This window comes from Haliaeetus leucocephalus, unplaced genomic scaffold, assembly GCF_000737465.1.
Source record: "Haliaeetus leucocephalus isolate CR32 unplaced genomic scaffold, Haliaeetus_leucocephalus-4.0 Scaffold848, whole genome shotgun sequence".
NCBI lineage: Eukaryota > Metazoa > Chordata > Aves > Accipitriformes > Accipitridae > Haliaeetus > Haliaeetus leucocephalus.
This window is the reverse complement of record NW_010973284.1, coordinates 17,144,753-17,172,671: the sequence shown is the minus strand read 5'-3', so window position 1 is coordinate 17,172,671 and position 27,919 is coordinate 17,144,753. Positions and strand designations below refer to the sequence as shown.

Sequence of the window (27,919 nt, the reverse complement as noted above, 5' to 3'; positions counted from 1 at the left end):
GAACCCCTTTTGAATCAAAATCCATCTCAGTTAGTCCTGTTAAACTAAAAGGTAGACTGTGCATAAGCACTCCCTGCCACAGTTATTTTTACAATGTGCTTCTCCACCACTTTGAAATTAGTGTTTCTTGTTGAATTTGTGATCAACATATTCAAGTATGTATGTGCATAAATATACACTCAAATCCTTCATGTGCTCATGTATACACTCTAGGGTTTTTTTTGCCAGAAATTAAAGCAATTCACATTTTCGACAGCAAGGCAGAGACAGAAAAATAAGACCCTTCCTTTACTGTGTGGCTGGCTCGGCCGCAGCAAGGAAAATGAGCCTCTTTCTGGAGCACTGCTGTTCTTGAACCTGCCTGTTTAGGCTTTATTTGAAGTTCTGTAATTTTGGGTGGAGATAAGCAGTTCTTCACTAAGCATAGACACATGTTGCTGAAAAAGCTGCTTTGATCAGTATCACTACATGAACTTGATATGTAATCAAACTGAGTGTAAATCTACACTTAGTTATATATGCAGAATGAATCTTCATTGGATTTTTTAAAATTTTATATTAGTTTTAAAACTCCTACTTTAGAAATACCTGTATATTCAAGACCCAGGTTATTTTCTGCACTCTTACACTGTCAGTGACTCTGTGCTTCATGGTCTTCAGGCTACAGTTGTATACTATAACCAATGACATACCAGAATTTGGTTTTGCAGAGCTCCTTGTTTAGTAGGGCTTATTTTAGGATGGGCAGCTGACTCTGGATTCCAGAACTGGACCTTCTGTTGTTGGAAAGAAACTCTTCAATGTTTGTGCTTTTCCTTTTTTTTCATGACAACATATTCACTTCCAATGAATATGAAAATAGTTGGATAAATATTTTGGGGGAAGCTTTCCTCCTCCTCTGTACTTACAGTCAATAAACATTTCCAACTGTATGCTCTGATATTTAGGTCAGATGAGAGTGTAGTTTGTATATAATGTCTGTTGATCCTGTCTTATGTGTGCTTCTAGAGAACATGAACTAGCTGAGTACAAATTCAGTCATTTTTAGGACATTGCTGTTAAGACCTGATTCATACTGAATGCCTCCTGCAAGAAATAGTATTTAGGAGCAAATGTGTAATTTTGCCCGTATTTCTCTTTTCTTTTCCTCTAGCTACAAGAAGGAGGTTCTTAATTCCATATTTATCCCAGGCTTTTCTCTGGTTTGCTTCAGATTGTTTACAATACCTGTTGCTCATAGTTTCAAAAAGGCCAGGTTAAGGCAAGTGCTCCAAGAATCCTGTATAATCTTTGCAGAGACTGGTTCCCCTTAGGGGACAAAGGAAAATTGTACTTTGAAGCATTTTTTTGTGTGTGTATACTTCCTGCCTGAACTGCAAGTGACAGATCAGAACGTGCTAACATAAGCTTTCCGTAAAAACTCCTGCCTTTGTGATTCCCTGCTACGTACCTACACAGTGCAGCTGTCTTCTGCTTTCTTAACCACCAACTGACTGAAAGGAATGGCACGGAATCAGTGGGGTGTATAGCTACACAGTTTTGAGGAAGTCTTTAGGGGCTTATCTCATAAATATAACAGTCTAGCTACCTAAAAGTCCAGCTTTATATTTTATTGTAATACTAGAAAAATAGATGCCTGAGAAAGCCTCAAGAGTGCTAAGTCCAAGCACACATGTGATTCTTTAGACAACTAACAAAGAAGGATGCAGTGATGCAAGCAAAGTGGTATGTGACAGCATGCCATGGTGTCACCTGTTTATTAAGAAGCCAGTGATAACTAAAGTGTTAACTTTTGCTGGCAAGGCCACTTGGCCAGTCTGCTGGAGCCTGGAGAAGTAATGGTTTCTGTCAGATGTGACAGACAGTGAGGACTGGACTGTGTCCAAAATCAGGAAATCCCTCAAGTGTAAAGTACTACCAGTTATTTACCTTCATGGCAAATGGGGGCTTCTGTATCACAACCTTTGCTAAATTTGGAAGTTACCACGAGTCTGTACATATTGCTGGAAGAATAGCCTCTGTGAGAAGCAGCTTCTCAGAAATCCCAGTTCCTGCATTCCTCCTCCATTTTTGCACCTTTTGGCATGGTGGGCTTAGATACGCAGAACAAATCCCAAGCTGTATTTTCAGTGGCCTGTGACTGTTTCAGCCTCATATTAGTGAGAACACTTACACAGGCTTTTGTGTGAGTCTGCACATGGGTACTGGATTTGTGGCCCCACAAGACAGGCTTACAAGGCTCACTGTTCCAAATAACTCAAAGTATTTGAGCTAGAGATGCCATTTGGATTTTCTTCTTTCACTAGAAACCATACAGAACTCATCTGTATTTCTGATGTATTCACAGCTTCCCACTGTGTTGGACAGAAACTCACCAGGTGCTGACCTGAAGGCCTGGGGGAAGGTGCTGTCTAATGTCTCCCAAGCAGTGCAAAAGGTAGGTGGTCTAATAATAGATGGTATCACTTTCCTGGGTAGCGCATAGTCCTCCTTTTCCTTTGTTCTTTTTATGTTCCAGTTACCTGCTTTATCAGAAAGAAAATAGACTTGTTTGGGAAGAGCTGATTCCTTAGAAATTCATTCGTCTCTCACTACAAAATAAATGTAGACATATGCATTGGCAATTATGAAGCATATTCTTTTCTTCAGAAAAGACATGAAAGAACAAGAACTGAAAACAGTGCCTGTGACCAGGACAGATGAGATAAAAAGATGAGGTTCTGACTGGATCCATACTTCACCAGTCTGGGCACAACTGAGACTTCACCAGATACTTACCTCCTTTGAGGGTTGCGGTTAACAAAGTCTTGTCTTACTGCAGCTAGCCAGGAAGCCAAGCATTCAGGACCTTTTGATGGTTCTGCAACCATTTGTTCAAGATGGAAGGCCGGAATCCTTAGGCCAATTGGTGAGCTCCTTGTCTGATCTTTTCTGTGGCTACCCAGAAGGAGGTGGATCCAGAGTGCTTTCTTTCAACTGGTATGAAGATAATAACTACAAAGCTTTCCTGGGGATTGACTCAACAAGAAAGAAATCCAGTTATCTTTATGATAATACAACCAGTAAGTTTTTCCACCAAACCATTACAGAGACTGTAGACAGATGCAACTTATGTTAGAATACCACTGTTGCTTTTATCAAATAACATTTTTAAGCAGTTGATTCAGGAAATTAGAGACAGGTTAATTAATTTTCATCATACTTACTTCATAGCTGGAAGCAGAGAAGCCCAGGAATTCCAAACTGACAGAAATATGCATTTGCTTTCAATATGAAGGCATAAATAATCATCATCATAATTAAGACAGTCCCTCTGTCTTATCTTCTAATATATGCTACTGATATCAGGAAGAACTAGATGCTTCTGAAGAAGGTTCAGGAAAATACAGTGCCACATTCTAGAATTGCTTTTCTCCAACATAGGGGTTTTTTTGTTTGTTTGTTTTAAAGTCACTCAACTTGATTGATGGCCTGGAGCACAGGAATTTTAAAAATCTCTCCTTTTAAATAAACAATTTGATACATGGTGGCTGTTTCTGCATAAAAGTACATATATTTTGTAGCAGTAATGTTCTACAGCATAATTAAATCTTACATAGAAAGTATTTCAATTTACCAGTTTTTGTTGCTTTGATTTCCTCACTTACCTTCTTGCTATTATAATAGGAGAGACTGCAAAGAGGAGCCAATTTTATCTTTTCTACCATTTGATATTTTATCTTTTTATTATGTCCCCTTCTGTTTTCTATTTAGTTTTTCTCTACATTTAGACGACCAGCATTTTTTTCTGTACTAACAGCCATATTATAGCTGGTAGTAGATTTCTGTGTCCCTTCTGCTATGATAGATAGGGTTGCATGGTTACAAAGTACAGGTGAGCACTTTGGCTGTAGAGAGACTCCTACCCTTCACCGTTTGTGTTCATACTTGGCTCTACTTATGTCTGAACCTTCAGAAGACCTGTAGAAAGCCCAGTACTCCATTAATTCAGCCAGGGAACAAAATAGTTGCATACTATCCAAATAAACTAATTACTTCATAGTGCAGGAGTAAGATAGAAATGCTTACATTAAAATGTTTAATTCTAAATTATTGTAGGATCCAGTTGTGAACTGTTCCGGAGTTCAACATCCAAGCCTGCTGGATCTCCAGTCCAATAGTTTATACTGTGTAAGAATTAACCACTAACAGGAGAAAAAACAGCTTTGTATCAGTATCAACTACAATACAAAGGAGCTAAGTCATTAGGAGAAAAGCAGCTAGAGCTCAAAAATGTTTAGTGAGATCTGGGCTGTCTAGTTTCCTTCCATTTGAAATACCTTAGAAATAACAGCAACTTTCAAATGGTTAAATTTATTTATGTTTGCTCTTCCAATTTCTATGGTGTCTACTTTACAAATCCAATATCTGCTTAATAGTCTTTTCCATCTATTCAGGTGTTGTACTTCTACATTGCAGAATGTACTTAACCCATTCAGATTCAAAAATGCTTTAAATTGTCCATATTGCCAGTAAAAAGCACTGCAGGACATTATGTATGATAGGATTTGAGTAGGGTTACATAAAGACTGTCTTTCTTTCTGTCTTTAGCACCCTTTTGTAATGCATTGATCCGGAACTTGGAATCAAACCCTTTAACCAAAATAGCCTGGAGTGCTGTGAAGCCCCTGCTGATGGGAAAAATTCTCTTTGCTCCTGATTCACCTTCTGTACGGCAAATCCTAAAAAATGTAAGAAGTTCTGAAATACAAAAATGTGTATTTCTAAAAAATTGCATCCTAAGAAGCCTCTTTTGAAAAACAGTGACCCAGCTACCTCAACCTAATCAGATTTTCTTCTCAGAACTCCATTTGTTGTGATAGTCATCAGAGGAGGGACGGTTACTCTTTGTTTAAAAAACAGGAGGCAGATCTTCACTGATTCATCCCATCTTTGTCCACACTAAATGCTTTTTCCAGCTCAAGTAGCCTTTTGTTGGCATGATTGCACTTTTGCACTAGTAAAAATAGTAATGTTTATATATAATTTTACAGATATAGGAACATCAGCAGCTCTGTGCCAGTAAATATTTAAATGGGGCAGCTATGAGGCTTGGATAAACTCATTGAGATGTAACACTGAGAGATTACCAACTAATAGCAACATGATTGTTTAGTATTATATATGTTGAAATGATAAATAATTTTCACTTCATGAAAATAGGATGGAGCTTGGACTCCAGCTAACTGCCTGACGTTGGGTGAAATGAATCTGAGCAGTTAAATCAAAGTTGCATATGACCTAGGTTTTGGCTACCTCCTAACCAGCAGTTCAGTTACTCTCAACATCTATGTAAGGGACAGAAGAGCTGCTGCTTGTAGTTCACACAGGAAAACATCAGATTTACAGCAGCCCAACATTTCAAATCTTAACTAATATCTTAACTATGAGAGTATCTGTCTTCTCTAACTGCCTCCCATTTACTCATCTACCTATATCATCATAGTTCTTTAGTTCTTAATGGAGAGAAATAGTCAAAGGGAAAAAGAGAGGAAGACAATCTACCTAAACCCTCAGCATTTAAAAGAATTGAAGTTAACGGGGGTTAATGTGCACTTGTTTTTTCCATTACATATACAACAGAAATTTATCCCAAGTGACTTGGATTCCAGTTGGATTTTACAAATTCTTTTTCTGAGCATTATTAACACTTCTGCTATTTTAACAAGTTTTTTAAGTATTGAAGGTAAAAACTACATTTGTAAGTTACAGCTTTCACTGTCACTGAACAGCTGGATCATAAATTCTGTTTATTTATCTCCTTAGCTTTCTAACAGTCTTTTCTGCTGTTTTATTCCTCAGGCAAACTCCACTTTTGAGGAACTTGAACGCCTCAGACTGTTGACCAAAGCTTGGGAAGAAGTAGGACCTCAGCTGTGGTACTTCTTTCAAAACAGCCTGCAAATGAATATGATACGTGTATGTTATAACTTAGCAGGGATCCTCAGTAAGAGCAGCCTTTTATCATCCTTTATTTTTACTAAGGGAGAACAGAATTAATTTGGAAGGTTTGCCTGGAAGCATAGCCTTTGCAGGAAGGAATCTGTGGCCTTTAAGGCTTATGGACTGGTTACTGGTCTTGGTTTGAAGGCTAGTCTTAGATGCATTATAGCATCTCTGACAAAACCTCAGATCTGGACACTCTCTAGGATCTGGTTAATGACTTCTTAATAAAGGCAGCAACTGCTGCTTCCCTGTCTCTCCAAAATGTCCTTCAATAACAGACAACTTGATTTTCTTGGGTTCTGCATAGGCAAAGAAGGCAGTAGGGCCATGTTTTTGCTGGGCCCAGCAATTTACTACATTAGGAAATTGTTTATTTTCACATCCCTTAGATCTGACTTTGATCAGCTGCAAGTAATATCTGTGGTTAAAGTTTATAAAGCAGTTCATACCTGAGAAAACATTTGGTTTTCCACACTCTTCTATATTAGATTAGACATTTATTACATTTATCCTCTTGCTTATAAGGAAACAATGCAATAAATAGTCAAGGATATCTTTCTTTTCATCCGTTCTTCAAGTTTCACCTCCAGTTCAGCTATGCAATTGCTCATTTATAAAATTAATTCCTTAGCATACTGTTTTGTACTACTTCATAGCTCAGAAAGAGCTATGGAAATGGAAGCCTTTCTAGCTAAACAGGACACATGAAGAGGATCACTGTAGTGAAGCTGTCCTGGTGTGTTTCCTCAGGACTCTCTGAAGCATCCTACAGTGAGGGACTTCTTGAACAGCCAACTGGGTGCTGAAGGCTTAACTGCTGAACACATAATCAACTTTTTCCACAATGGGTCTCCAGGGAGCCGGGAGAAGGGAATGGCAAACTTTGACTGGCGGAACATCTTCAGTGTTGCAGACCAAGCTCTGCGTTTGCTCAGTCAGTATCTGGAGGTAAGGTCAGCCCTCCCACTGCTGGGAATACTTGTAGAGAATATCTTAAAGCAGGGTAGGTAGTACTTGGGGTCTGTGGCAACAGACAAGAAGGTTAAAATCATAAGACATCTTCATTCATTTCAAATTTAATCTCAATATTAAAAGCATGTTTTTAAAATAATACAGCAGTACAAGAGCATGAATACTTACCCTTATGAAAAAAAACTTCAATCTGATGATCCCCAAATGCTATATTCAAAATGTTGGTTGAACGTCTGAACAGACTTTGATGCTGAGAGGCAGAAAGTGAACGCAAAACTTCATGGAAACTTTTTCTGTAAGTACTAATAACTGACAGGCCACTAAGTTCAGCAAGACCAGGACCAGAGAAGCTAATAGTTCTTTGGTAAGTCCCCTTTCAGGTTTTTAAGCACCTGATCAATATTCCATTGAAACCAATAAAAGAGTTTCCACTTGTTCTGTAGCCACTTCTGACAAGACGCCTGTGTCTCTTTCCTGGAATCTATACCCCCCTTCTCTAGGGTGCTGTGTTTTTAGTGGGGCTCTCTGAGGCTTTTTGAGAGCCACAGTGCAGAAAGTGAGATGAAGTTTCATTACATAAATAAAAAATGCTAAAAATTTAGATTAAAATATCAAGCCATTGTAAAAATACTTTGAAAGATACTTTGTGTAAGAGGTTACTCTGGTATGGGCAATCTAACTTACTGATGAGTTCATCAGACTCAGACTAAGTCCAGTGAAAAAAAGGCTATATTTTTTAGAGGGCTAGGCAAACGGCTGCATCCATGTCTTCCCAGATCTGGGTGACACCAGGAGTGTTTTGTTTTGCTTTGGTTTTTTTTTTTTTTTAATCCTGCATATTTCTGACTGTAGGTAAAGGTGTGTTTGGAACTGAACCTGAGATGGGGTGGATTCCTACTAAGTTAGATAAATGAAATGCTGACTCTTCTTTGTAAACTTACGAGCCCAGGCAGAACTAGTGGAGCCTGCAATGTTGCAAATTAACTCCAAGAGTTTAAAAAACTATTGCTGTTGGCAGTAACATTAATACTTGGGAAATCAACACTTGGCATCTGCCATATGAAGGTCAGGGTCTTTATAGAGATGAATTACATCTTACAAGCATCTCTGAAAGAAAAGTTATTTAATAGCTAAATAAGCTGAGCGTCAAGCTCCCAGAGAAAATTTTTGCTAGTTGTAAGCAACAGGACCAAGCCTAGCTCTCTGAATTCCAATCCAGTTCAGTCTAAAAGACCATTCATCCACTGCAAGAAGGCAGGAACTGAGAGTTTATCTTATCTCTCTTTAGCTATTACAAGAGGGAACAATAAAGCTTTTGCACAAAGCTCTGCTAATTCTTCTCCTGATCTTTTTGCATCATGTTAGCAGAAGTATTTCTTACTCAAGCTGAGTGAAATATATTGCTTGCAGCAGGTCAGTGCTTGAACATCCACAATGTCAGAGCAGTTACTGTACCTGGTAATAGATCTTTGTGTCCTGAAGTTCTTTGTAATGGGCTTATTCTTTTAAGTCCGCTGTTTACACTGAGTTGTTAGCATTTGAGAACGTTTTCACACAGTGCCAAGCACAATGGGAACAAATAGCTCCCTTTCAGGGACATCCTACTTCTTACTATAGTATGTAATGAGAAGAGCTGTGCTGCCAGCAACTATCTTTGGAGTCTCCAGATCTCTGCTGCAAGCTGTGGTGCAGCTGAGAATCCCACAAATTATGCAGTGGCTGCTCATCCTCACCACCCCAAGAATTTCCTGTTCTTCCCTTTGATTACCTAAGGCCACAGAACAGCTAACCTGTTTATGAGAGCTACCTAGTCACCTCTGTATCCTTATTGTCTGGTTTTATCTCCCAAACCTGCTCTTAGTATTTTAGTTTTAGTTTTCCCATCTTCATTGGACCATTTAAAATTGTTAAATAAATACTGGGAGAAGATCTGAAATAAATTTCCCCAAGTGGTTGATGAATTAATTTTGATATAGTGAGGTTTATGAAAGCACAAGCTGTGTTGCAGTTCACTGAAGGAAAGCCTAGGTAGAGCATGCGGCCTTTGTTTTGAATGCAATTAATGTTAAGGGAAAGAAATTCTAGCTTTTGGCTAGTAGATTACAATATAAAATCTCTTTTCACTTTCAAATTGTGTGAATTATTGCAACACTGGTGTCTTATCCTATGTTCTTACAGAAGCCTTCATTTCATTCTACTCAAACAGAAGATCTATAAGCATTTGTGTTTTCTCTTTCAAACACTTGCTGCTTCCTTGACTGGACCCCTGGATAAGATCCTATACTGCTCCTCAGCCCAGTCCAGACACTGTCTATTCTTCAGTGAAAATCTAGACAAGATCAGTTGTCTGTCAGTACTTTGCCAGTGCCATTCCCACAGATGGCCCTGGAGAACTACATGAGTTCTTCTGCAGCTGCAACAAGTACCTTGAAAATAATTCCTCAAAACAAAGAAACAGCAAATAGTCCTCCAGACACTGCAGACACAGTTCCACAGCAGGACTTTGCTGTGGAAACACTGACACTTTGGCAAGAACTAAACCGAGTTCCAGAACTCAGTTAACTGTGTGGGATAAACATATCCCCCCAAATTTAATACAGCCTGAACCATCAGTCTAATTTTATTTCTTTTCTGCCATACAAATCAGAAAGTTTTTCTGCCTTATTTTGCTTTCTGATATGAAATTCTATGTAGTTTAATTTTGTAAAGCAAACTAGGAGAATGAACATTTGCAAAACACCAGGAAGAGTAAACCTACAAAATAATAAAGTTATCAATTTAAGTACTGTTTTGTTTTGCTGCCAGTTAAAAATATATTTTCATATAGATCCCATTAAACTGTAATACTTCAAGTTTTAAAGGAAACAGAGCATGATTTATCACAGGGAAAGGTTAAATTAAGGATTCTTTAAGATATCTGCCCATTAAATAAGAAGTTGTCTGTATGTGCACTTTGATGTGGAGTAATTTTTGGTTATTGACCTGCAAGAGATGATCAAGAAGATAAGATCAAACAAGTTAGCCTCCTGGACTTTTTTGAAGCAAGGTAATTCAATAAGTATCTTTCCAGTCTATCAGGGGGTTAAATACTTCTACTCTCTGGTAATGCCTTGTCAGTTCTGAAGGGTGGAAGCTAAATATACAAACATAAGTCTGTAATGTTACAGATAACTAATGATAGAGTTTGTAGCGTTCACAATCTTGTTGTCTTACAATGCCAGTTAGGTAGGAGTTAAATGGGGGGGGGGGAGACATAAAGGGCTTAGATTTTGATAACTTGGTGTCTTGTATATGGAGTGATAGTAATACATTTCACAATAATGACAGAGACTAAGCAAGAAGGCAGTTTGCTCTGAAGGGTAAACTACATTTTATTATTGAGATAGCTGAAGCATGTTAAGTTAAGCCAGCAGGTTAATCAAATGTCAGAATTTGGTAGGGACACAATATTATCAGTAAGATCAATTGACTAGTTGACTGGTGTTAAATAGGAATAAATGCCTAAATACCCAAGAGACTTTAAGATTCAAATTTATGCCCTGACTTTCCCAGTGCTTCACTTGACAAAGTGCTTTTCAGCTGAAGTCCATGGCTAATGTGCTTTTCTTATGGATCAGTCATCCTTCAGTTCCCTGGTGTTCACTCAGGCACTTCCTAGGCTGAGAAAATGTCCCAAAACTTGAAAAAGGATAATGTTTTGATTCAACTAGACTGCTAAAAAGCCTTTGCAGCCAGATTTATTTTATAGTTCAGTTAATTTTATCTCCTGGATGCAGACTCTGGAAACAGTTCCTGATGTTGGGACCTCATCTGTGCTGTAGCTTTAGCCCTTCCAATTCAGATATTTGCCTTTTTGAGGGAACCTTCCAAGTATAGTCTAAGTGGCAGAGTTCATGTTTCCATGGCTGGACGATTACAGTGGCTTAAACATATTTTTAAATTTTTTTTCATTCTATCTAATTAGTAACCGTGGCACAATAGACTTTGGCTGAACCTAGTACTGGCTATACTTTTTGTACAGGTACATCTAAATTTGCCCTGTCATACTTAAGTTGCAACAGCAGCTCCTGCTTTAGTGGCCACCCTTGCTTGATTTCTTACTTGTCAGGATGGACGCTTCTTGAGCTTAGAAGAGGCGATCTTTAAATATCAGGAATAAGCTGCTTTCAAAATTACTCCATCCACCCACATTGACCACAGCAATGCTAAATCTGAGGTTTACAGTTCTTTTTAGGGACAGCAATGTTTCTGAGCTTGTATTGATAATGCTGTGTGTTTTGAATTTGTCATAAGAGTTAGACTAAGAATGGGGAAGCTTTCAGGAAGGAGAGAGTCAACTTTTAATAGTTTCAGCATAAGCTTTTAAAGCTGAAAATAGCAACTACTTCAGATGAACCTACCTCCGTTTTCTGTTTTCAACCACTGATGTTTGCTTTAATGTATGCCTCTTACAGTTTATTCCTATGTGATTTTTCTCTTTGTGATTATTTGTAGTGCTTGACCTTGGATAAATTTGAAGGCTATCTTGATGAAACTCAGCTGACTCATCAAGCCCTTCATCTGCTGGAGGAAAACAAATTCTGGGCTGGTGTGGTTTTTCCAGACATAGAGCCTACAACCAGCAGTCTTCCACCACATGTGAAATATAAGATCCGGATGGACATAGATGCAGTGGAGAAAACAAACAAAATCAAAGACAGGTAAGTGATGGTTCCTTCTCAGTTCTTGCCTGCCATAACATGAATATGAGAGGCATAACGATATATAGAACCTGCATTGGATACATGCATGAAATGCAACAATATTCTCCAATTGTTAGTATGTAATGCTGTGCACAATCATCTCTAGTTACAAGTGGTATCACTCTTGTGATAGGCCAGGCAGTGGGCAGGTGCATGGATACATTGCAAAGGGATTGACTCTGCTCAGAATCTATTCAGTAACTATCCAGTAATCTGCTTAAGTTTTTAGTTGGATCCATCACTGGGAGAGGCAGATAAGGAAGTCCTACGTGGATTGTGACCCAGCTGTCCTCCACCTGGATAGCCGAACTTCTCTGTTGTTCCTCCTCAAGTTCCCCTCAAATGGACTCACTTGAAGGGATAGCAGAAATAATTTCTCAGGATTGTCTACATGGATGAACATAATGGTGTTGTAGTTGTAGTCTAGCTGTTCCAGTTTCATCTCCAAGGATACTGTATTCCAAATACAGTTATTTCTATTCTAGAACAGTTACTGTGCTCCATGATTAATTTATGTACATTTTTGGCCAAAATTGCTATTCTGCGTCAGCGTAGAGAAAATCAAAGGAAACAAAAGAACTTTCCAGGTCATATACTTGCTCAAGCACTGTGGCCTGACAGAGCAAAATCTAGAAAAGACAACTCCAGGCAGTGCCCCTACAATTTCAGTAGCTAATATTTATTTATTTATTTTCCCCATCTGCCCCTGTCCTAAAGCCACTGTTTACCCAAATGATTTCCATGTGAATTTTCTTTTGAGGTACTGGGATCCTGGTCCAAGAGCTGATCCTGTGGATGATTTACGTTATATCTGGGGAGGCTTTGCATATCTTCAAGACATGATTGAGCATGGGATTATAAAGACGCAGACCAACACTGAAGTGCCATTAGGAATTTATCTGCAGCAAATGCCATATCCATGTTTTGTGGATGATGTGTGAGTAAAAACAGTTTGTCTTAATTCTGATGAATACTTGGATTGCTGGTTGCTTTAAGACTCTCAAGCACCGGTTCTAACCCTAGTCCTAAGGTATATATGCAAGAGCAGTAACTGAGACATAACTGAATTAATTTATTCTTCTTATCCTGTCATAACCCAGACTCCAGAAGCTGCCTTTGCCAAAACGCTACCCCTAATTCCAATCCAGGCCTTTGTTGCATCTAGGCAAGCAGTGTCCAGACCTAAAATGAACACAAAACTGGCCCCTTAAAAGCAGCAGTTTTCTTCCAATTTTGCATATCATGGGACTTTTTGGCCTTACTTTTCCAGGCAGTAATAATAACCTAACCTAAACCTTCATACTGATTACAGCCAAGAATCCATTGTCAACAGGGCACCACAACTATAACGCTTTGATCCTTAACAGCATCAGCCCTTGAACTACCTCTGTGATTACACAGGACCCAGCAAAAATGTGATCTTTTAAAAAGTTTTTATCTAACTAAAACTAAGTCTCATGCTATAGCATATGACCAGTGCCTGTAGCAAAACTGAATACAGAGCACTGACCCATGTTAGAACAAACACTGCATCCTTCGGTTAACTGTGCAGAATCCATTGAAGTATAGTAAGCTTCTTTTCCCTAATTACATCTCTAAAACCCAGCTTTCTTTATATCCAAAGAATCATTTCCTAAAGAAAAATTGAACAGAAAATGCTTGTCCCAATGGAATTGGTACCTCTCTTGCTATCTCTGTAAGTCTTGAAGTATCAAACAACCTAGTCTCTTCAAGTGCATTACCAAACCCTAACCCTAGACTTAATCATGTCTAGATATACCAATACACAAAGCTGTAGGTTTTGGTCTTTGAAGACACCTACAGGCCTTGCAGAATCCCAAGAAATTTAGGCTCTTGTAACTCTTTCTTACTAAAATCCTAACCAGATCCCTAAACAGGATTCCATTTATAACTACTTCCCTAGTATCTGCAATTAAACTGGATATATAGCATTTGTTTCTGTTAACATCAACCCTTTTCTTTCCCTTGTGGATGCTAGTGTTCAACAATAACCTGGTGTCCTCTAACCTTCTCCCTAATTCCTGTCCGTGTTTTTTATGCAGATTGACTGTTTCTTGTCTTAAATCTCACATGAATCTAGCAAAGGATTCCAGGACTGTGGCTGCAGTTCATTATTGCAGGCACCAGGAGTTTCCTTCCCTGGTGAAGAGCAGAATAAAGAAGCTAAAGAAGAAAGAGGTGGTTTGTTGCTCTGTAATGAGAAAAGAAAGGGACTGTGCTCCTGGGCGTGGAGATTTCATGGCTACATGGAGGCAGAGGGGCTGTGAATGCTGTGGCCCCCATTAGCACTGCCTGAACCATCACATGTGCTCCAGACTTTATGAAGCAGTGCCTCTTCCCTGTTCACAGTGTGCCTGCTCCATTGCTGCAATCTGTGCTACTGCAGCCGTCTTGGTATACATGTCACTGCAGAGGAGAAAAAAAAACCCACTATAGAAATAATTTCATAGTTCTGTTAGCATGCTCTGTGCAGGCAAATGCTAGTACTTCAGATAACGGCAGACTGCAGACATACATAATTTGACCTGTCATTCCCATCAGTCATTACCTGTTAGTCTGACAAAATGTTGCCCTGGCAAGCCCGCTGTTTATTTCCTCCCCACTGAGAATAGTGCTGAGGCAGAAACCCCATCTGTGCAAAGGTTCTCTGAAGCCTGCAGCAGCCACACACGGTTCAGGGCTGATATCCAAACCCAGCGATGGCCTCTGCAGAGAGCCTGCTTAAGTGAAGCAAGCACATCCTCATGGTAAACATGTATGTTGGGCTATGCATGGCCTTGTGCTGGGTTACATGTGTCCACCAACAGGCAAAACCCAGTGTAGCCCAGGCCATTCCACAAAAGCATGGCTTTGTGTCAGCAGGCCAGATTGCTCTTCAGGAATTTTTGGTAAAGTGAAGATTTTCCATTTGTTTTGACAATGGAGTAGCTATGATAGCATATGGCAAAAATGTAGTTCTGTAGGGGTCAGATTTAGGAAGCTGAAGATTTTTTGCTCCTTTTTTGGTTTTAGCAGCTCCAAGCTTTTGGGCTTTAAAGAATTAAGTTTATTTGGGTTTGGGGGTAATTTAATTGAAAAATTGCAATCCCAAATTAATGCAAAATATTTTCAGCTTTTTTACCCCCAAATCTCTTCCTCACCCTGACAGCACACTTGGGGCAGTGCTTCACCAAGGATCATCTGCCAGGGCTGACCAGCCATAGAGTATGGGGGGAGGGACAAAGAAAGAGAGCAGCTCCTTCATCACAGCACATGAAGGGCCACCCACCGCAGCCTGTCGCAGCACTGTCATTTTGGAAGTGGTACTATGTGGGACAGTTACAGTGCATTCCCTGAGTCATGGTTTGTATGAATTTCAACAGCCTTGCTGGCAGCATCTGATGCTTTCAATGCTTAATTTGTTTAATTCTTTTGCCAGTGAGTTTTAGGAGCATAAAACCACAATGACACTCCCAAATTGTTAACATTAGCATATGTCTTAAAATATTCTTTGTACATCATAGTAAAAGCATTATGGCGATTCACTGTGAAGAGAGATGTATTTTCATGAGCCACCACATGTTTTGTAGCCTTCAGAAACCCTTAGAACCTCTTTGTAAAATAGAAATAACATTTATCTGTTTCATGGGAGTGTAGCAACCATTAGTTCTTTACTATTTAGGTAGCTTGTGAAGTTCACCAGCAATGTGTTATTGATGTTCAGACTGAGAATTTCCAGTCCTATGTTTGATAAATGCATTCTTCCCCACTCCTTTTCCTTTTTGTTCTTGCTTTTCATCTCAATATTTCTCTGTTTTATCTGAATTTAATACATTTCTCCCTTCTTGCTTTGGTAGCTTCATGATCACCTTAAACCGCACCTTTCCCATCTTTATGGTGCTGGCTTGGATATATTCAGTTTCCATGACTGTGAAGAGCATAGTGCTGGAGAAGGAAATGCGTCTGAAAGAGGCTATGAAGAACAGGGGTATAACTAATGGGGTGATTTGGTGCACTTGGTTCCTAGACAGCTTTGTCATGATGGCTGTGAGCACATTCCTCCTCACAGCACTGGTTATGGTAAGGATTGCCACTTTCAAACTCACTGTTCTGTTTGCACTGCTGATACCAGTTTGCTGTTGAGGAAGAACAGTAGCCATTCATAGAGAGATGTGAATGGCTGCTGACCTGTTCTGATCGCAGCATGTAGCAGGCACATTCTTCTAAGCAGACCTCGTGACAGCATCAGCACTTGGCAGAGACAGAAAGATAAATTCACTGGTAAGATTTATTTTGAGATCCCTCACAGAACACTACATCAAGCTGATTACTCTATATTGTATTTCCTATAGACAGAGGCAGATCTCTCAATAAATAATAATTGTTGCTTTAAATAGAAGGGATCATAATATGAAGAATTTTAATCTTGTAATTCACCATATATGATTCATTTGTAATATTCAGTGCTTGCCTGCTTAGAAATTATGCCATTATTTCAATGGAAGAAGACTGCAAGGACAGAACTTTCAGGAAAGCCTGAAAAAAATTTTAAAAAAACCAACCAAAACAAACACCAAACCAACAAACTTTTGCTTCTGTAACTCAGAGTTGCTGTAATTTTTGTAACTTTTCAGGACAGTTTGGATGTTGTCTCTAAGTACTACCTCTTATCTCTGTTACCTGAGAACCAAGCTCCTCCTAGCTGCTACACTTAGTTTTATTAATCTCTAGCATTTTGATAGGGAAGAATGCCCTTGCATCTTTTCTGATGTGGGGAACTGGTATTGGTATAAATGCTTAGTGAGGGTTCAATCCACTCTATTTTATCAGTCTGTCCTGATGAGTTGTTCTAGTTCTTTGCAGTTCCATTACAGCTTGGGTGGGTAGAGAAAGCTTACTTTATTTGCTACACTGGTTTAATTAAAAATCAGGAGGTAATTAATACCAGAGAGGAGTGTACTTATACCTATGATTCACTTCCTTTCCTGGATTTCACTATGCCAGTGTGAGGCACCTTTGTAAATACATTCTTATGAGAGATTGTTATCACTGTTGATAAAGAAATCAGTCTCAGAGGCCCAGTGGGATGTTGCAACAATGTTGAGACCTATTCATAGCCTTATAGACCTATTTGAGCCTTATTTAAGGCTCAAAACAAAGTTGAGCCTAATAAATAGGTCTCAGCATTGTTTTTTAGGTGTAAATACATAATAGCAGTCCATGATCTTCTTGATAAGGAGTGTTTAATCTACGAAAGCTCCAAGGAAGAAAGGTCAATAAAAGTTCACCCAGTGGGTGGGTTAGTACACAAGGATCTCTGAGAAACTTGGATTCCTCAGATGTGATACCCTCCTGGAGTTTGAATATCATTCAGGTGCAGAAGCTTCATAATTTTCCTGTTTGTTTGGGGGATTTTTAAGATGCATTTTGTCGGGCTTCCTTACATTGTCTTTCCTGCACATTGAGCAAGTGGACTGAGGAGAAGATGAGAAGAGATCAATGAAAATTTATTATGATAATTCAAATAGTTTTATTTAAAATGTATGAATTTCTAAGCAGGCACATCTTGCTTGGAATCATTTGCTTATTAAGACGGGGACAGAATGTCCCTGTGATCAGTTATGATGTTAATTCAGTCATCAAATATGCATATGAACTCCACAGCCTATTGTACTAACCTGAAGTCACAATCCGGGAGCAGGGATGAAGTTAGATGAAGGATTTGTTATTGTAATGACCTTGGGTGTTGAAACATTACTGCCTGGGAGAGTTAGAACTCATGTTAGGTAAGAAAGGCTGGCTTATTACTCATTACATGTTACATGTCAATGGCAATTCTGACCTTTTCTGCTAGTTCAGAAAGGGGCAATACTACTAAATTTTTCTGTTTTCTTTTTGCTTACAGTCTGGACAAGTACTACATTATAGCAGTCCACTTCTCTTCTTTCTATTCCTGCTGACATTCACCACAGCCACCATAATGCAGTGTTTCTTGTTCAGCACCTTCTTCTCCAAAGCAAATCTGGCAGCTGCCTGCAGTGGAGTCATCTACTTCACCTTGTACCTGCCCCACATTGTCTGCTTTGTCTGGCAAGACCGCATGACTGTTAATCTGAAGATCCTAGCAGTAAGCCTTTCACTGATTATATGGTACCTTTGGGTTGAAATTTTAGCTGCCCTTCTCACTGTGCATATATGAGTAATAAAGCATTGCACACCTATTCCTCTCTGCTTTTTTGATTCAGAGAGGGGGAGACCTCTGAATCTCTCTCAAATAATTAGGGATTGCAAGTGAATAAGCCTTTAGCAGGCCTAGTGACCAAGAAATATTTTCATGGCTTTTAGAAAATTCAATAAAATTTACTTTTTGAATGCTAGGAAATTAGCATAATGTTCAAAACACCTCCTTATAAGTCAAAGCAAATTTTTCTTCTGATATGTTTAATAAATACAAAGGCAATTCATGAAATGGGTTTGGTTATCTTTCTTATGTGCTATAACCTAGTTAACAGGGTAATATCTAAGGATGAGAAGACCTCAGGTTTGTGTTCCTTTTTTACCTGAACATAGAGTTAGGATTTGAACCCAAGTTCCAAAGCTCTGAGAAATATCTTCTATCTAAGAAGTTGTAGACATTCTCCATGCAGTGCTTTCTTCTTGGTTCTTTTCCATTATAGGTAAGATACTTAACAATTAATTCAGTGGAGCTGGAAATTTCTTGCTGTTTTTTGAAATGGAACTGTGAACTTACAAAATTATTCAGACTGATTTTCTGTTGCCCAATCAATCAGGAAGGGGGGGAGTGGGTGCTTGAATCCAGTCTCCCCATCTTTGCTGAGCATTCTAACAACCTAGGTAAAAGAGAAGTACTGTCTTCTCCTCTTACACTCAGAAATCTAATGAAAAAGAAAACAAAACACTTTAAAAGCTGTAACTAAGTGTAAATATGGCTATGAATTGGCTTTCTTAACTGATGTACTGTACAGATGTAGTATATACCATTTTTAGTTCTACCAATTAAGGCAATAAAGTGCAAAACTTGATTCTGTCATTAAGTCAGGAAATGAGTAGGGCTGGCCTCTGACAGGTTCTGATTTGGGAAGAAATCTTGAGACTAGCACACAGTCTAAGCAGAAAGACAACTCTCTTCTCACCCTAAAGTGAAGGAGGCAGCATCCATGTAAGAAAGGATATTTGCTGGCCACAAGTCATGAATATTCTTCTCTGTTCCTGATACGTTTGGTCTTATATTTGTTGTTCAAAGGTTAGTCTCTGAAAAAGAGCTAATTAGAAAGGATAAGGGGTGGGGTATACATGTGTAGGGAGCCTGAAAAAAAAAAAATTAAGGACAAGTAAAGTAATTGAACAATAAATATATTGCTGAAAACCAAACATTTTTTACTTAGCACACTATGATAGTGCCTCACTAAAAGCTGCTGTTAGGATCCCTCTTGTCCCTTCATTTTCCTAAGGTCTGGCATTCCTGGCTGAACTACATACCCTGTGAAACAGCACTAAATCACTTCTTGCTCTGGTTTTTTGCAATCCAACATTGAAGAGGATGTTTGGATACTATACTGGTTTATTAGTTTGTTGTGTGAGAACCAGGTAGCAGACACACCAGGGGAGGGGATGGTTGTGGTTTTCCTTATCCTCAGCATCTGGTGTACTTTCTGTCTTGGTACTTATAGTGGCCCTGCCCCATACACTTAGGAAATGCTTTGTTTCTCCAAGATAGGCAAAGGTGTACACTGCAAACTTCTAGATTCATCTATAGTATTTTCTGAACATTAATGGAAAAAAACAAGCTGTGAATGTTGCCTAGTAGCTAAAGAAATATAGCCAAGGTTGAATTCAGTCTATTACAACTAAATAGTTAGGATTGCCACTGTTCAGAGGATTAAATATCCCAGTCCAATATAAAAGTGAAACCACTTTTCCCTGATCATTTGTTAGGCATTATCAAGTTTTGAAGTCCAGTCTCTAAAGGTCATCTTCTGTTGTGCTTACTTTACAAAATGTCCATCTGTCTGAATTGAATGTAATTTTTCCTTTATTCCAGAGTTTGGTCTCTCAAGTAGCCTTTGGTTTTGGTACAGAATACTTGTCACGCTACGAAGAGCAAGGTCTTGGCCTACAGTGGGGTAACATCAGAACCAGTCCCTTGGAAGGAGATGAATATAGTTTTCTTTTTTCCATCAAAATGATGCTTTTTGATGCTTTTCTCTATGGAATACTTTCTTGGTATCTTGATAATGTTTTTCCAGGTATGTCAATTTCTTATTCGTACAAAGTAGTGGTAGTTGTTGTAAACTATGTTAGTCTAATCAGTCTCTGAGTATTTCTCTGTCAGAAAAAGGGTATTTGACATTGTAGACCATGAGTCTTATCCAGTATAGCACCACTGGTTTATTCAGGGCTTCCACTTTCTCTCTTTCTTTTTCCTTTCTCTTATTTTAGTCCTGAAAAGAATGGGAAAGGAGGAAAGAGTAAGAAGGAGAATGCAATTTCTAGTCCTGTTTTAAAATTTAAATAGAAAATAGATCTTAAAAAATATCTGTTAAAACCCAATTTGTGTACATATTTTTCTTTCGAGAGATTTCAAACATTTCTAATGAGAATTTTTAAGATTTTTGAAAATATAGAAATAACAGTTCTAGTTCACATATATACTATGGTCACATTAGGCCAACTGTTTCTTAAAGGATGGTACTATTTTCTGAGACATATACTGTGTCCTAGGCAGCTGTGAAAGTTCCTGTGTGGATTTATTTTATTTCTAAATGGGCATCCTGGTTTTAGTGTGAGTTCACAAAAGGATTATCAGTTTAAAAGTTTGGGAATTTTCTTTGTGAGAAAATGGTTTGTCCTTGTACCTTAAATGATTATCTTGCTTCTTATTGAATATTGTTACAATATAATAAATGCAGATTCTTATGCTGTCCAAGCAAGTGAGCTTTCTTTTCATTAATTTATTACTCCCACATGTGAACTGCAGTTCCAGAATGTGTTTCTAGGCAGATGGCTTTTTTCTTTTTTTTTTTTTTTTTTTTTTTTTTTTTTTTTTTGCTTGAGTGGTTACTCAGAATTTGAGATATTGCAGGTTTTCTAGTTATGAAGGAAAATTAATGATGTATAGGGTAAGATGGTGCTTGTCTGCACACATCACTAATGATAGTTAATCCAAATCAAGAAGAGATAAGGATTTGTTAAATGGTTTTAGATGTGTCTGAGGATATTTTGCTTCGAAATTAAAGTTTGACCTATGCTTTGGTTTTGTCCCTACCAAAGTGAGCTATGCTACACCAAATTAATGCCTTTTCAGTTTTTAAAAAATATGTCCTCACAAAGAAGTTTAATGCAATTTTAATATACTTCTTTTCAAAGCTGATTTGCAGTAACTTTATTAAAAGTTCCTCTTTGGAGAAGCCCATGTTGCAACTCTGTTTATTTAAAAAAGAATGGACAATGTACTATTGCCATGAACACAGCAGGAATTAAACAACGTGAGTTTCTTTGCTCATAGATCCAAGTTGGTTTTTTTCAGCCAGTGCTTTACACAAAAGTAACGCCTCCCAGGGCTTCTATTCATTAGCTTCATTTCCTCCCAGTATTTGCTCTGAGGGTCTCCTTGGCTTTTTGCTCCTCTGTTCCTGTGGAATTTCTCACAGCATTTCTTTATCACACATATGCAGACCTACCAAATTAATGCTGTAGTCTTTGAGCTTACTATATGAGTTCCCTAGATAATCCTTAGAACTGTACGGTTCAGATCCTGCTCAAGTTTTCTCTGCAACCAACCACCCACTGGCACACTGGACCTTTGGCTATTTGAGCATTCTGCTCCATAATGGAGTTTACTTGGGTTTTGCATTCATTCTGAATGAGAAGCAGTTGTTTTAGCCACCAGCTTCAAAGGGGTATAATCCAGTCCATAACAAGTGCAAGGCAAACTGCTTATGGATGCAGACAGAGCGTTTGTGTGCACTAATGGGAGTACAAGTGGTTGCCTGAAATACAGGGTATTTTTGGTAAGTCAAAAATAAGCAGACATTTTCATAAACAGTGGGTTTCAATAGAGAAAAACTGGCCATCTTTCAGTGAGCATTACAAATTCCCTTTACTTATTTTGAGTAAGTAGCACAAGACCAATAACATCTGAGTTCACAAGGATGCCAGTTTTAAACATAGCAGCTCAAATCCTTGCATTCTATAAATCAATATGATCCAGGAAAGCAGTGTTGACTTGCACTAGCTCTAGTCTGTCCTGACAAGAACTGATAATGTTATTGTACTTTGTATTTTCAAAACAGAATCAACCTGTAACCAAAAAAGCCCATTTCTGCTTAAGAAAAGGATTGCGCTGTTGTCACTTTTCCTGCAAGGCTGTGTGCTGAAGTAATAGCCAGAGTCTCTTTTCTCATTGCCAGTTGTGAATTCAGGCCCAGGGTATTAAGTGTAAATATAATAAGCTTTTCACTCATGTCAACTCTCGAGTGTTAAGTGGGCCTTAGAAGAAAATCCCTGAGTGAGGCTGGGATCCTATCTTAAGTAGTCAGGGTGTTCCTTGACAGCTGCTGCCTGGTTGGTGAAGATTCAGATTGTCCCCATGTAGGGAGTAGATTCAATCTGTAATTAAACCACGTTCTACTTAAGAAAAGGTACGGCCAATCAGATCACATATTTTCTGAATATTTTACTCCTGTCCAAAAGCAAAAAAAAAATCCGCAAACAAAATCTGTTCTGTCAGGTACTTGGTGGATGGTTTGACCTTCTGATATGCAACACTAGGACTGCAAATGTTTATAATTATAGCTCAGAGTTTACCTAGATAAATTTGTGCCTACCAAGGAATGTGTTTATGAAGTGCACTTTACCTACTTATTTTTGTTTTAGGGGACTATGGGCTACCACAGCCTTGGTATTTCCCTGTGCAGGAATCTTACTGGCTTGGCTCTAGAAACCCAAAAGCTGAGAAAACAGCAACTGCTGATGGTAAGTTCTTTTAAAACTTTGGTGTTTAGAAATAACTTCAAAACCGCTGATCCGCTTAGAGGTGACTACATAACATTTCCATTACCTGGGCTGGTGCAAATACACCCAGCTATACACTGGGAATCTCAGCAGGTGCCTTTGAACTTTGAGTGGCCTGCTATTATTGGAGTTATTAGAGGTGAGTCACTGTTCCATCTGAGAGCCTTTAAAGCATGGGTTAACAAGCAACATCAAACCCCCACTCTCTAACCAACACCTTTTGAGACATTCAAGGAGTTCTTATTGCTCAACCCAGCATTTGTGAAATGAGCCAAAATGAAATAGAATGTTGATCTTATTTACGCTAAGGCTTCCCCATTTTTCTAAACCTGATTCTTTTCTATCTAGTTTGACACTAATTTAAGTTTGTTTACTTTGTGTTTGTAAGCAAGATCAAAATTTATGCCACCCTTAGACCAAAGTGGATGAGTGCAAAAGTCCTGCTTTTGTGGATTTTTTTTTTCTGTGCATTTATACTGGAGTAGTTAAGAACAACATGTGGGTGATTGTATTTAAATAGGAGTTAATGCAGACTGATGATTAATGTCTGGAATAGAGGCTTGCTGAAGGTAGTGTTTTGAAATCTGTCTTAAATTTGCAAGGTAACAGTGAAACCAATCAAAATGACAGATGAAGAAATAATTTTTTCAGTCTTCTCATTACCATTCTTACCCTTCATCAACTCAGACAGACTGCTGACAAGGCAGTCTCATCTTGGTGATACCTATAAACCAGAAGGGAGTTAATTCTTTCTGTGAACATGTTGATAATACATTCACTGCTCACATGTTTTGATCAGAAAAGAGGAGGTTATAACATTGTTTTTTGTGAAGAGGCTTTGCCTTTTGGTGCATTCTGAGGGAATGAACAGGTTTTCCTTCAGACTCGCTGTGAGGGTATTCAGAATGGTAGAGGCTTATCTGGACATTATGGAGTCTGTTACCTCCTTTGGCTTTGCAAATGCTGCCCACCAGCTTAGAATTTGACTGTCCAGGAAGGAGAAGGAAAGAGCCAAAGGAGAACTTAGAGCATGTTTATAGATGAATGGAAAATTTCCGAAGACCCAGATGTCAGCCACTACATCTTATTGACTTTCTGTGGAATTTCAGCGTATCCTGCACCAGAGCTCCTTTGAATATCTCAGATTTGGAGCACAGTTACTTACAGGATTTTAACATTTCCTATTTATTTAGTTTAAGCCAAAATTTAGTAGAAATTAAATCCATTTTCTGGTTACCTTAATGCCTTATAAGTTCTGTGTGTTCTTTAATTTATTTCCAACACAAGGCAGACTCATGATTTCTTAGTACCCAAATTAAAGGTTGTGAGAAGGCTTGAAAGCCCCGAAATATTCAGTTGCTCAGGTGGGTCAGGTTTGTTTTTTTTTTTTACTTTATTGCCAGTTTTTTTATTTTATGAGTTTTTAATAACATTTTTTTGATTACCTAGACAAAACATTTTGCTTAAGTGAAACCTAGAGTTTATTTTGTAGGTGACATTACATCAGATAACTGAGCTGATCTAACAGTTCACTGTTGAGGTAAAAATGAGGCAATCTTGCAGTCCCTTCCACAGCTCACATCCTAGTTCTGCTGATGCTTATCAGTCCCTGGTAAGATTAAGAGGTAGATCCTTCTGGAAGCCATTCCCAAAAACATGAAGGACAAGGTGATAGGAAATAATGAATGTGGATTTACCAAGAGCAAATCTTGCCTAACCAGTTTGATTTTCTTCTGTGATGACTGGATCAATGGACAAAGGGAAAGCAGTGGATGCCATTTAACTTGACTTTAGCAAGGGATTCAGGGTGGATTCACGTAGTATTCTGATAGCCAAATTGATGAGATACAGGCTGCTTGAGTAAACACTAAAGTGGGTAGAAAATTGACTGAACCGTTGGGCCCAAAGGATTGTGATCAGCAGTACAAAGCATAACTGGGGACCACTTATTAGTGGCAGGGGTCTAACACTGTTTAAGGACTTAATACTGTTTAAGGACTTTATTAACAGCCTAAGTGATGGGATAGAGGGCACCACAAGCAACTTTGTGGAAGGTACCAAATTGGAGGCAACAGTGGAGTGCAGGGCAACTCTTCAGAGGGACCTCAACTGTCTGGAGAATTGGCTTTATAGGAACCTCATGGAGTTCAACAAAAGTAAATGCATAATACTGTGTCTGGGATGGAATAACTCCACAGGACAATACAGACTGGCCACCACCTGGCTGGCAGGCAGCTGTGTAGAAAAGGTCTGGCTGATAACATGTTGAACATGAGCCATCAAGTGTGCCTGTGTAGCTATGAAGACCAGATGCATCCTGGACTTTATTAGCCAAGAGTATAGCCATCAGTTCAGAGGAAGTTATTCTTCCCTTCTAGTCAGCACTTGTGAGGCTGCATGTGGTGTACCGTATTGTCCGGTTTGGGGATCCTCACTGAAACAAAGACATAGAGTTACCGGAGGGAGCTCAGTAAAGAGCCACCAAGTTGATTAGGAGCTGGAGTGTATAACATATGAGGAGATGCTGAGAGAGCTGGATCTGCTCAGCCTTAAGAGAGAAAGCTAAGATAGAGCTAGACTTCTCAGATATGCCTAGTGGAAGCATGAAAAGCAATGGATGTAGGCTGGAAAACAGGAATTCTGATTTAATATAAGAAAAAAATTATTTATTTTGAAGGTAGTTAGAACACTGGAACAGGTTTCTCAAAAAGGTTGTGAAAACTTCATTTTTTGGAGATAGTCACTGTAATCTGATTTGGCCCTATTTTTTTGAGGATTGAACTGGAGATCTTTGGAAATCCCTTCTGATCTAAATTATTCCATTATTATGTCAGCTAGCCTGAGTGTGCTGATACTTATTTCATCCTTTCTTCTTCAAAACATTGCCTTGGGTTTTCTCAAGCAGGGACAGTTGGAAAGGTCATCTCTGATTAATTCCTTTGTAGGAGGCATGTGATTCTTACCTAGTTGAAGAACTAAGACTCTTCAGTGCCTCAGCTTACTTGAACTGTAGAACTTTTCTCAACTCTTATCTTTCCTTCAAGGGTAATATTAAGCATTTTCCTAATTTATCATGACTGGTTAATGTGTTGGGAAGAAAACTGGATAAGAAAATATCGGATAATGTAAATGCACAGCTGAAAATAAAGCTAAACTCGTAAATTATCTTGATATTTTTAAAATTTACTTCTATCAGTGCACTTTTGTATCTCCCACTTTGCCATTTTAGGTGACATGGTGAACTTGTTTATGTTGCTATTTGTGCACCAGGTAATTTTATACAGTTTTATGGGCCAAAATTTCTTATAGCAGAAAGTTACAGTGGAATTTCACAACAAAATTAAGTCCTAGACCATCTGATAAATTGCAATTTTGCTAGTTGCACTCCAGGCTTGAATTTGTGTTATGTAAACAGTTCCTGCAGGGGCTCCCTCTTCTTACATCACTGTTCTTCCTGCTTAAAGCCTGTCCCCATTAGTGGTTTTATATGAGTATTTTCCTTCATGGCAGCAAGGTCTAAGACCAAACTGGAAAGCCAGAAATTATTGTATAAAAGTTAACACCAACTCATGCATTCTGGCCTGCACCTAGTCTCTTAATCTAAGTAGCAGTTTAGGAGTTTGCTTTTCATTTAACCTTTTCATTTTGTTTTTCTTCCTCTCACTCTCTGTAAGTCTGGGAAATGTTTGTATGGCCTTTCTGTCCATGTGGTGAAGAATTTGGTCTACAGCTGCATGGACAAAATATAAAGCATGTACCTAATATTAGTCAGGGTCTTCTACTCTGAGTCTATAATTGCAAAATTGTCAGTCATCTTCCTTAAATAGCTGTTCCTGACCCTGTGAAGCAGATTTTAAGCTACATGGCTTTTGAGTGCTGTGTTCCTAACCTGATAATTAATGCTCTTGGAGAGCTCAAGGCTTTAGACTACCTCCTTTTCCTCAAAGCACCTCTAAAGATAAGAGGAAATTAAATTTTGGTTAATTAAATGTTGGTTACATTTGGTTTATATAGAAAAAAGTCTGGAGTCAGAAGGCTGTGTGGATCAGAAGGCCGTGGAAGGGGAAAAAAATGAAAGCAGAACAAAGAAATCTGAAGAACCTGAAAAGCCAGAAGAAAAGACTGACAACCAGAGGGAGAAGGATGGTAAAAACAAACAATGTAAACACAAACGAGAAAAAGAACCCGGCGAGCAGGGGAAGCCTAAGACAGATGTCCAGGACAAAGATGAAATTAATAGTAAGGAGAGAGAGCAACCTGAGTACTTCTGAGATACTATACTCATTGTACTTCATAAAAAACTAGATGTAGGAGTGACTGGAGTTAAACCACAAGAGCCCAGTAGGCTGCAGAGGATAGCATGCAACTGCCAGAGCTAAGCTCAGGGGAGGCACTGACTCTCCCAGCTACCCTCTTACTGATTCCTCTACATTCACAATCCCTCAGACTATTTTAGCCACCATGAATAAGAGAGCTGCCTTTCAGAAGAGCTCTGTAACTTATTTTTTATCATGCAAATGCAGGCTGTTTCTATGGCAAGTTAGTGTTCATGCTGAGGGAAGCCTCAGAGACATATACATTGACTTTGTAGAATTAAACAGAGCCACGACGTTAGTAAAAATCTTAATGCTGAGAGAAATGTTCTTCCATCTTAGTCCTCCTCCCCCCACTTTTTTTTTTGCCTATCTTTAGTGTGTCTTGTATCTGTAGGAAAAGGCTGGTTTCAAAGGGATTTATCTGAAGTGCTCTCTGTGTGTGTCTGCAGCCTTTTCTGATGCTGACGTTAGCCACCACCTAAGAATTCCTGAATGACCTGCCTTGTTTTCAAGTCCCAGTGTCATCTTTTGTAGAGAGCCAGAGGACTTTTCTGTATGTGATGCTCAGAGGAATGCATGTGGATTCTATAGCAGAAGTAACTACTACAGACAGCTCTCAACCCACTCTGACTCTCTTGAAAAACTAGAGATAAAACTGGGGTCATCAGAGCTCCTCACGTAGGCACTGAAAATATGCATTCAGGGTGAATGGAAACAGGACAGGACTTCAAAAGAAAAAAAAGACAGGCAGAGGGCAAAGGTTATTTCAGCCAATCTTCTCCTAGTACTGCCTTATCTTTCTGGTGCTATATGCGTCAGCTCCCAGGTTCCAGTTGCTCTATGGCCACAGAGGAAGGGCTTTGCCTGTCA

The 27,919-nt window shown here is 38.8% G+C and overlaps 1 protein-coding gene across 1 annotated transcript in view; it reads left to right on the top strand.

Moving 5' to 3' along the window:
• Positions 1–27,919, top strand: part of ABCA4 (ATP-binding cassette, sub-family A (ABC1), member 4) — a 79,367-nt gene that overhangs the window by 19,374 nt on the left and 32,074 nt on the right. Inside the window, exons 8-19 of the mRNA XM_010582658.1 lie at positions 2,348–2,437; positions 2,822–3,062; positions 4,591–4,730; positions 5,842–5,958; positions 6,736–6,933; positions 11,452–11,657; positions 12,460–12,636; positions 15,557–15,779; positions 17,605–17,826; positions 19,762–19,966; positions 22,596–22,694; positions 24,098–24,106. Coding sequence (XP_010580960.1) covers positions 2,348–2,437; positions 2,822–3,062; positions 4,591–4,730; positions 5,842–5,958; positions 6,736–6,933; positions 11,452–11,657; positions 12,460–12,636; positions 15,557–15,779; positions 17,605–17,826; positions 19,762–19,966; positions 22,596–22,694; positions 24,098–24,106 — 1,927 coding nt within the window. The remainder of the gene's footprint in view (positions 1–2,347; positions 2,438–2,821; positions 3,063–4,590; positions 4,731–5,841; positions 5,959–6,735; positions 6,934–11,451; positions 11,658–12,459; positions 12,637–15,556; positions 15,780–17,604; positions 17,827–19,761; positions 19,967–22,595; positions 22,695–24,097; positions 24,107–27,919) is intronic.